Raw genomic sequence first — 10,951 nt, 5'->3', positions numbered from 1 at the left:
ATTTGGAAGGTACCTAAATCCCCCTACATACACTGATACTTTTTTAAATCCAAGGAATACAGCTGTTACAGCCGCTTTCCTTCAGACTACTTTTGCAGCCCACGATGAAGGAGCTGAGGTGAAAAAGGGTAAGATACCTGCATTAATTGTATTAAAATGTTGTAATATTAACAGTGCACAGATGAACTGCTTGGAGTGGAGTTGGGTTCCTTCAGGGGTAAGGCCAAGTCTCCTTTCTGTTCTTTAAAGGCTGTTCATCACATGGAGAACATAGCAGTTGTGAAGGTACAGGGATGGAAAAGAGAAGTGGTTTTCCAATACCACAGATGATATCTGGCCACCAGGGGCAGAGACAGAGACATATAGTTGAATGGAGTGGTTTAGTAAGCTGTGAAGGTTGATCAAGCACATTTGCCCCGCTGTTAAACTTGAAGATCAAGCTTGAATTTCTGCTACACCAAACATTTGATGACTTATGCTTACAGGACTGGGTGACAATTAAAGAGAAAGTTGACTGTATTCTATGTTAACAGATGGAGTTTCTGTGGAAGAGGAACAGAGAACTGTAGACAAAATCTACCCACCTCCTAGCCCTTAGTGCATTGCCAGGAAGTCTGGCTGCATGTCCAGAAAACAGTATTGAAAGGCACAGAGAAACAAAGTCAGTATGGAAGCATAGTTTCTTTACTGAACTTTTAACACCACAACTTCTCCATTGCTGAGGGACATGGCATTGTGTTTGTGCATCAGCTGAGGCGGATCCTTCACCCTTCCCCACTTCTCATGGCTTCTGCAGAGTGGCTTGGCACAGGGAGAGTCCACACACCAGGGACTGAGAATGGTAATAAGTATTTCCAATGGTCACAAGGAGAATAGGCTGCTCTGACTTTCCTTGAACAATTGATTCTCCTTCACTTCCCAGACGTGCACTCAAGGCACCAACCCCTCTCCCTTTCTCCCTCATGTCTCTTGTATGCAAGGAGAGGAAAGTTTGGGATCTTTGAGCAAGTGTATGTATGTGTACATATGTATATGTGTACATATATAAAAAGAACTGTTCTTTCCCCATCAGGGCCCTTTCAAAATCTGATCCTCCCTCTATTCCTTTCCGCTGGTTGGCTTGGCCCAGGCACTATCGCTATTTAGAGTGCTGGCTGGCAAACATGCTGACACAGAGGGGCATAGAGACTGCCTGTTAATACTGTTATAACTTCTGCTAATACTTTACAGTAGATCATGAGATTTCAATAAAATCTGATTTACAGCCCTGGCCTGCTCATGGACCAGGATGAAGGGTCAGGATGAAGCAGGGATTGGGACTGGGGTGTCAGGCATGTATTCTCAGAACAAGAGGGGCTATTTAATGGTGTGTGGGGATATACGGTAACTTACCAACCTCAGATTCTAGTTCCTGCCACAGCTAGGGGTCCTCCTCAGAGGGGGCTTCCTCAAGGGGGTCTGCTGGGTAGAGGTGAAGAATCACATGCTCCTCTTTCTCTGGGTCTCCTGGGGCTTCCTCCTCACCCTTCCCCTCATCAGCATCCTGTCATATGATGAGGCCAGCAGAGTTGAGGACTAGGTCATGAGTGACTGTGGGCTCTGTACTCACAGTGCTGGAGAATACTTGGTACAGTTCATTTTAGCAGGGCCATGTGCTATGTCCCCTCGCAGAGCATCTCTTTGAGTCCTTCACCATCCAGTACAGGAGCTTGAAGCACTTCATGCACTCCCAGTACTAGGATGGAGTCCAGTGAACACCTGCATCCTTCAGCTTCTGGGAAATCTCCTGCTTCAGTGAATGCTCTGGCTAATTCAGGTGAAGTCATGGAGAATGGTTTGAGCATTAGCCTGCTAAACCCAGGGTTGTGAGTTCAGGCCTTGAACAGGCCATTTAGGGATCTGGGGCAAAAAAAAAAATTAGTTAGGGATTGGTCCTGCTTTGAGCAGGGAGTTGGACTAGATGACTTCCTGAGGTCCCTTCCAACCCTGATATTCTATGAGAATGGGGCACTCACTAAATATTGATCTGCACCTGAGTGTGCTCCAGAGATCAAGTGGCTCCTCTTGTGTCATTTATGATCTTTTCTTAGCTCACCACATCATGATCTCCTGTACTGATCAAGAGATTTTAGCAGAGAACTGTTCTGAAGTGCACAGTGCAGGTTGATACTACCCCTGGCAAGGTGGGGTCAGGGACCTTTATATGTTTAGATAAGGGTCAGGTGGTAAAGGGTTGAATGCATTGTAGGAATGGCCCTGGGGAACTATTGACAACAGCGACCCTCTCAGGGCTGGCTCCAGGCGTCAGCCCAGCAAGCAGCTGCTTGGGGCGGCCAATGGTAAGGGGCAGCACATCCGGGTCTTCAGCAAAGGACCAGCAGCCACATTTCTGCCAAAGACTGAAGTGGTGGTGGTAGAGCTGCAAATCAGCCTGGACCCACTACACGCCCCTTGCTTCCATCCACTCTGCATTTTAAAACAAATATGGGGCCGTGCTACAGTAGAGGCGTGTACATACTAAGCACGCTCAGATATGCTCGTTTTCTTGCACTAAACTGTCCTTCAGGAATGGTCTTCATGGCTTCATCTGTAGATGGGACAGGGGTTATGGCACAAGAACACATAGGTAACCATGTACACTCGCAAATGTAGGCATAGCCATAGGGCAAAAGTTTTAAAAATGTGTAAGTGATTATGGGCCTAAGTCACATTTTAATAGTGATTTAGGCACAAAGGCACCTAAGTCTAAGTGAAAGTCTACAAGACTTAAGCTCCTTAGTGCCTAAGCCACTTTTGAAAATGGGCTTTAAGCATCCCAGCTACTTAGGTGCTTCTGAAAAATTTAAGCGATGGACCTGATTTTCATTAATGATGAATATCCACAGCTTGGGTTCAATGGGAGCTGCAAGTGGTCACTGAAACCCAGGGCCATAATCTCTCAGATTCTGAGAATTAGGGAAAATAATGTTTCTCTTCCGCACAGGGTTGATGTGAGGAAAATATTTTATAAATGTATCTGAGGCATTAATCGTTTGGAGGGGGGCATTCATGTACCCCCAGAAACAGATAGATATGTTATTCCTGGTAACCTGAACATTTCATCTTGAATATCAAATCTATATGTTATGTACCTTTGTGCCAGTGTTCAGAACATGACAAGGGGGTTGCTACTGCACATAAAGGTAGCTAAGAAGGTATTAATGGATTTTATTTGCCACAAGTAATAGTGTTCTTTTTCTGAATTTATGTTTACATGGCAGCACAATGACAGACGAGCCAAATGATATTTCTGCAACTGCTGAACATGCATAAAAGGCAATGCGAAATAATGTTTATCTGGTGACAGATGCCAGGGTGTATCCCATTGTGTCCCCCGGGCAGTGAGAAATGTGTTCAGTGGAAGGGAAAGGGGGAAACGCAAGTCTCCTAGGGAAAGAGATGCCTCAAAATGGTTTCTTTAGTTATTCCTCAAACAGAAGCCCCTAAATAGAAATAGTCACATGGTTTTTCCTTATGATCCAGATCACACTGCCCCAGAAATTGGTTAAGATGCGGGCATCCAAAACTAGATAAAAATGGGGTTGAATACGTATTTTAACCTATTGTTAGTATAAACTGGGCGGCTAACTAGGGCATTTGCTCTACAGAACCAGGTCAAACTTCACAGAAACACTGCAGAGCTGTTTGTATCCAAGTCACAATGCCAGGGTTAATAGAAGTCCCAAGAGGGGATGAGACAAGTATCACTGCACATCAGTTTAAACAAAATCCTCAGGCAACTAGCATCATGGACAACACTCACATTCACGTCTTAAACTCATCTGCTGTTTTCATGACTTTATTAACCAGAAAAGATGTTTCTCTTGTGTTCTTTAAGCCACACTTGATAATCATTAAGTAAAACATGACTTTTCTTTGAATTATGTTGTTTACTTACAAAGCTGTCTTTTTCTTCACTTTTCCTGGAACATAAATTGCAGCATGCCATAGAATTGATTTGACACTAATTTGCTGAGGCACTCAAGTCTATTTGTAACACTTCCTAAAGATAAGTGTAATCACAGTTTACAAGTTTAGTTGAGATGACATGTTCTTGGTACTAAATTTACATGCCATTCCACTTAGTCTTGCTTCCAGAAACAAAATGTAACTGATAACAGAAGTTCCCATGTATATAGGATAGAGATTGGTACTCCATACCTCCTGGGATGGCTGATAGATGACCAGTGAAGTCAGTCGTGAATCCCTCATTGGCTTGAATGAAGCAGAATCAGGATCTAAGAGATGTCCTCCCCCTAAAGACAAATTCCTTCAGTGTCTATCTTAGCTGTGCTAGAATGGCTGTTCAAATGGACTTTGAATGTCTCAGCAATCACTGAGAAAGTCATTAGAGGAAATGCTTTTAAAATAGACCTACTAAAATATGAATTTTCTCTGAAAGATGTTGTTTACTTACCAGGCTGTTTTATCAAAATGTCTGGTGGGACTGCTGATTTTCACAAATTTTTCTATGGGGTAAAAAGCCTAAATTAATTGTTTTTCACTTTCTCAATTCATATAATAAATTGTATGTTATACAGTATTAATTATGATAGATTATACATAACGTGCTGATATTATCTATACAAAAATTACCCTAGCAAAACAAAACATTTCATTTTGATGTCAATTTACTGTTATCAGAATGAAACATTTTAATGTCTCTGAATCAAAATTTCTCAGAATTTCTGTTTTGTGAGAAATGTGAAGTTTGGACTGTGTTCTGATGCAGAATGGAAACAAATTTCAAAATTTCAGAATTTCCCTTGGAATATAAATTTGTTTTTCTGACCAGCTCTTAATGGAAATTCATAATTCACAAGCTCAGCATATGGCTGACTGCCTCACTTTCCATTAAAAAAATGGACTGCAGTATCAAAGGATGACATTCCATACTTAGCTATACCCATGTAACCACAGTGAAGTCAATTTTTGCTAGCAAGGTTTGATGGAGTGTACGAACTCCACACTGGGCAACAAGGGGATAAGGAATTCCTCTGGGCTGAGCCGGCCCTGTCCCCACCACACCTGTAGGATACGCACCAACTGGAGGAGGAATTAAAAGGCAGGGAAGCCGTTTATTTGGTGGCAGCCCAGGGAAGAGAGCAGACCTGTAACCTGCTCCTCCAGCAGAGGAGAGCTGAGGGAAGGTAGAATCTCTGCCTAAGACAACTGCCCATAAATCCTTCCCTGAGGGAAGGGAGGACCTTCTCCAGAGATAGTCTGAGGGGGAAACAGTCTCCTCTCCCACCTCATACGAACTCCAGACTTCGGTAATTCTCTTTGCTTGGTTTGGACTGCCCCAGCAGGGGAAAGCCCTAGGACTGATCTGGACATACCCCAGGAGGAGGCAGTTGCTGCCCAAGCGGAAAAAAGAGCTACCACACTACACGCAGCTTCCAGGAATCAGCCTGGTGATGAGTGGATATCAACCTGGTGATGAGTGGACATCCTTTATGGAGCCTTAACTCAGATGTTACCTTTCAGACAATCATGGGGATGGAGGGGAATGGTGATAGGGAGTGGCGGAGGGAGGGCAGCCATAAGCATCCCCCATTGTCAGATCACTGATAGCCCTCAAAGGGCCCTGGGTCAGAGCTCGGTGGAGGGTGAGGTACTGGGCTCCCCTACCAGTAACCCCTTCCCCCTAGCAGGTCACAGGCCTAACCTCTGACCACTAGGTAACACTACCCGACCAATCAACCCTCGAGCAAGGACCATCACATAGGATAAAGGGATGAGTTAAATCTTGAGCTTTGAAATGCCTACTGAGCTTAGCTTAAGGTGTTCAATTTAAATTACTGAAAGAGTCAGTGGTTACATTGATGAGACCCTTCTAATGGAAATGGTCATTTAGCTCTTACCCAGCCACTGCAGCATGATGCTTATCCTAGAGATGCCTTTACAAACAGAAAAAAAACCCACCCAAACGAACAATCCTTTGTGATATACATGCTATTAGTGATCCCTGTGATTAAATAGAATTTCATACCTCTCTCCTCTATTGACATGCAGTAACTATTAATAAGAATGGCATGATACTCTAGTATGTGTTTACTGTGTATAAGGAATTATTGACATAGTATTGAGCTAAAGTTATACTACACTAACAAATGTTTTATTATCAAAGTGTTGACATTCACAAATACTCCTTAAATTAAAGATCAAATGTGGCCAAAGTGGTGTAGTATCTCTAGATTTTTTTGCTTCTGCTGACTTGAGTTCAAATCATGCTCCAAAAAAGGAGGTAAAGTAAAGGCGCTGATGATCTGAAATTAGTTCTTAGTGGTTGTTTGTCCCATCACATAATTTGACAGCTCTTTATACTTTACTCTGATAAAGTCCAAGAACTGACGTAGCAGGAATGCCACTACTCAGTGCTAAGACACGGCCAAGTTCTTAGGGAAAGACTACACAATGCTTGGTTATAGTTAATATAGAAAATCCCAGACTTTCATGAACACTGTAATTCTGAGAAAGAATAAAACACCACAAAGATACTTTAATTCTGCTATTGTTTTTTTCCAGATTTGAAGAGAGTCTTCCTGGGGGAAAACTATTTTTTTTCTTTATTATTCCTCCTCTGCTAGCCCAGCACCAGCCCAGGTAACCAAGCCAGACCATGGTATGGTAGAAGAGTGGCTTCAAAAGGGGCACTTCATCCCAATGGTTGAATTAGCATATGAGACCCATATTGTGTCCTGCTCACAGGGAGAAGATTGAAGGTCTCCATCAGTGGCAGATCCTGCATACCTCAATTAGACCACGCAATTACCTGTTCCCACTCACTTTTTGGTGCTGCATTGGAGGTGGCCCCTTTGCGTTGCCATACAGAGGACATTTGCAGACCTGAGCTCTGCTCTGTGTAAGTCTTGTGCAGACTCCTGTATGGCCCCTGGCAACCAGACCTGCCTTATTGCACAGTGGTAATGCATCACTTCTGCTGTCAGAGGCACCTTTGGAGGCAGCAGATGGATTTAGGCCTGAATATATATTACATTGATTAAACTATATGTGTGCTAATGTTAAACATGTTTACACTGAAAAAGTTGGAGCATCTTTAAAATGTACAGTACCATGAATTTTAATGAGTGCATCATTTGAAAGCAGTGCACATATACAATACTGTCTTAATACATCAGTAGCAATGACACAATTGTAACCAGCTAATTGTACCAGCTCTACACTTCCAACTAACAGGAAAATTTATATAAATGCTGCACTGTAACTTTAACTGAGCATTTGTTATTAGTATAACTTAGTCACTAAGCATATGGAAAAAGTGTGAGTAGGTCTTGTAACTACCAACTTCAGATGATCTGACTCAATATGTTTTCAAAACTGTCAGCTTTCGAAGTGTAGCCATTTTTTTCATTAGGGCAATTAAAAACTTATATCTCCACTACTATTCACAACAAGAAAAACTATCATCTTCACCATTCCTCAGATAAAGAGTGTTATTGATTGATGTTTGTCTAATGAGAATCTACATTGATTTTATATACCCTAGTTTTAGAAACAAAAGATGGTCTGGGTATTTGCATTTGACTATTTTATATTTTTACATAGTAAGTTTCAGCCACATAAAAAGCAAGCAGACTAGACTGTGTTTGTGCAATGCCTAGCACAATGGGGTCCTGCTTCATGGCTAGGGCTCCTAAGCGCTACTGCAATGTGAATTAATAATAGTAGACAAGACCATAAAGTTTTGCAGTTTCAAAGTCTTATATGCCTGGAAATATTTTTACAAACTATATTTCAAGTCTGTCAATTTTCCTTGTGGGGGTAGGAGTGAAGTGAAGAGGGGAAAAAAATGCAACATTGCCCTGAACCGTTTCGGTAGGTGAAAAAGGGTGAAACTGAAAAGAGCCAAATTCATCTTTTTATTCTCGTTGTCCAAGTTAACATACAGAGGATTTTTAAAAGCAAAATAGTGAATACTAAGTTAGCTTTTTTATTTTGAAAGTAGTATTAAGCTAACATGTGACTGGTAAGGGGTGGAAGTAGGGTTTTTTGGTTTGTTTTTGAAAGAACCCTCTTTAAAAGTGTTAACAGCTGAAGTGAGGATTTATACTGAAATAACATCTGATCCTTAAGTAGCTACAAAGGGGAAAAAAGTCTGAACGTTTTTTGAGAAGATGTGGAAATCTATCATAAATATATGTATTGCACATAAAACTAACCATATATTCTGCTACTAATAGGAACTGAGAACTTTATATTATAGAATAGTTTGCTGGGCTGAAAATGCCAGTTTCTACAGAAGGTGGCTCCAAACGCATAGCTCTATTTCTACACACTATGATTCCTCTTTTCTTCTTTCTTAAAGCCAGTGCAAGGGCTCCTTGCTATGTGCAGAGGAAGCAGTGGGATTTCAGAAGACTTTAATAGGCATATTTAGGTCCCATTTAAAAGGAAATAAGCTTAGCTGTGTTACTAATGCTTTCCCTTATTCTTTCTCCTTGGGAGATCTGTCTTTCAAAGGTTGTTAAAGATGTGGAATTATAGCCTAATCTACAAGATCTAAAACCAGATAGTGATTTCTTTTTCAAATGTGTTCAGAAAGGTCAGACTAACTTTCATCCAATGGGGTAATATTCCATGCAAAAACCATTTTAACAGTCATTCTTGTATAGGGAAGGAGATTTATACATGGTAGCCTCTGAGCATTTACACTGAGCACTTCATTATTTCTGCTGCTTTTGGATTGAAATATGAGATCTGATTCTGAGTAACAAAGCACCTCAGACCAGAGGGTGAGGGGGGAATATCAGGTTGCTATGATTGCATAGGCTCTTTTAATTATGGTTTATTTATTTAGAATGGAGTAAGGGAGTGAAGCTGAGCTACAACATAAGTATGGCAGATATAAAACTAGCAGGCTTAAGATTAGTTAAGCAAGGCACTCGGTAAAATATCTGTATTTGGCTTTACAGATTTCCAGTAATATATATAGATGTCAACTACTTAGCTATTTTTCACTACAATCTTGTAAAATGTTGGATTTTGCTCCTGCTCCATAATATACAACTCCCAGGATTCTAGCGCACCCCGCTGAAGGAAAAAGAATGGCTGTGATGAGTAAGACTAGGCCAAGGAACTAGAGTGGATTTTAAAAGTCCCATTCCTCCCCTATGAACACTATGCCACTGGCTGAAAGACAAACCGAAAAGAACTGGATCTTGCCTGTGCTTTGATTTCACGAGTACACTGGGTCTAAAGCTTGATCAAGGCTGGTTCACAGACCAGCGTCGAGTATTGGCCCCCTGCATGCGCTTTTCCCCTTTGAAAACGACAAAGGAGCGCAGTGGCGGCTGGAGGCTCTAGGAGGACGCCCTGCATTCAACCAGCTTGCGAAAGCTCTTCCGGAAATTATTGTCCAAGAAGGCATACAAGAACGGGTTGAGGCAGCTGTTGGCGTAGCTGAGGCTGGTGATGAAATAGGAGATGCCGATGATCAGGGGGGTCTGCGGGAGGTCCGTGGTGAGGGCCACCACCGTGCTGAGGTGGTAGGGAGTCCAGCAGAAGAGGCACGCGGCCAGGATGACCAGCACCATCAGCGTCACTTTCTTTTTGGCTTTGTCCAGGGCTTTGGCGTTGCTGTGGAGGCGCACGCGTCTCAGCTTGGCCAGCAGAGCGGTGTAGAGGACGCAGATGGTGGAGACCGGGATGGCGAAGCCCAGCAGGAGGGTGTAGAGGCGGCTGACTTTCCACCAGAAGCTCTCGGGGCTGGGGAAGACGAAGACGCACTGGGAGCGCCCCTGCTCCCGGTGGAGCTTGGCGAACACAGCGAAGGGCGAGATGACAATGGAGACCAGGGCCCAGACAGCCAGGCTGGCCAGCCTGGCTGCGCGGTAGGTGCGGTAGGACACCTTCCTGGACCGGAGCGTGGCCACCACCACCAGGTAGCGGTCGATGCTCATGACGGTGAGGAAGTAGATGCTGGAGAAGGTGTTGTACTGGTCGATGGAGATGATCAGCTTGCACGTGAACTCGCCGAAGGGCCACTGCCGCAGCAGGTGGTCGGCGATGTTGATGGGCAGCACCAGGGTGAAGAGCTCGTCGGCCACGGCCAGGTTGAGGATGAAGAGGTTGGTGACCGTCTTCATCTTGGGGGCCCGCAGGATCACGTAGATGACGGCGGTGTTGCCCGTCAGCCCCACGGCGCAGATGAGGGAGTAGATGATGGGCACGGCCAGGTAGAAGTCGGGGAGCAGCTGCGGGGCGGAGGCGTTGGGCCACGGGGCCCCTCTGCCGGCGCAGGGCGCGCAGGACGCGTTGGGCTCGGGGTGCGAGGAGAAGTTAGCCATGGGCTGCGGTGGGAAAGAGACCAGGGGAGTGAAGCGTGGGCTGAATCCAGCTAGCTCAGCTCGGCTCAAACACCAGGTCGAGGGCTATGTCACCGGCACCAGAGCCCGCTTCAGATTCCCGGGGTGAACCTACAAGGCGCTGCTTCTTTGACTTGGATTTAGACCTTTAATTCTGGCCCTGCACCGGAGAGGTCTCTCGTCGTCCCACCTCTTTGCCCATCACTCCTCTTCTTCTCACCGGAGCTCCTTGCAGGGACAATGGAAAACACGCTTAAGTTCGGGCTTCCACACCAAGAGAAATGCTCATTGTCAGAAAACATGGAAATAGACACCTCACAGCCCAAGCACCTTCCACGTGCTCTGTTTCACCTCTTGGGATGGGTTGCGTTGAAACAGAGCGTCACACACACATAAATAAAAGATAGTTATGAAGCACATTTACAGACACACTGCAGAGGAGCAGATCTCAGGGCCATGCCATCTAAAGGGGATCCTACCGGTTTCCTTTCTCTTTTTCACACTCACCCCTTCTCTCCCCAGATCTCACTCACACACACCTGCAATTGCGGATTTGCTTCTGTATTAAGCTTTGAAATCCCTTC

The 10,951-nt window shown here is 44.1% G+C and overlaps 1 protein-coding gene across 1 annotated transcript; it reads right to left on the bottom strand.

The window, feature by feature from the left end:
- Positions 1-9,362: 9,362 nt before the first annotated feature.
- Positions 9,363-10,349, bottom strand: NPBWR1 (neuropeptides B and W receptor 1). Its single transcript, XM_030549564.1, has one exon. The coding sequence runs from the start codon at positions 10,347-10,349 to the stop codon at positions 9,363-9,365; it is 987 nt and encodes a 328-aa protein (XP_030405424.1).
- Between the last annotated feature and the right edge of the window lie 602 nt (positions 10,350-10,951).

The sequence above is a fragment of the Gopherus evgoodei genome, chromosome 2 (genome assembly GCF_007399415.2).
Source record: "Gopherus evgoodei ecotype Sinaloan lineage chromosome 2, rGopEvg1_v1.p, whole genome shotgun sequence".
Taxonomy (NCBI): domain Eukaryota; kingdom Metazoa; phylum Chordata; order Testudines; family Testudinidae; genus Gopherus; species Gopherus evgoodei.
The sequence above is the reverse complement of the archived record's forward strand: the minus strand, read 5'-3'. Positions and strand labels throughout refer to the sequence as shown.

What these genes read in the sequence shown, in the direction of transcription:
- NPBWR1 (XM_030549564.1), bottom strand. Translation starts at nt 10,349, where the DNA reads ATGGCTAACTTCTCCTCGCACCCCGAGCCCAACGCGTCCTGCGCGCCC.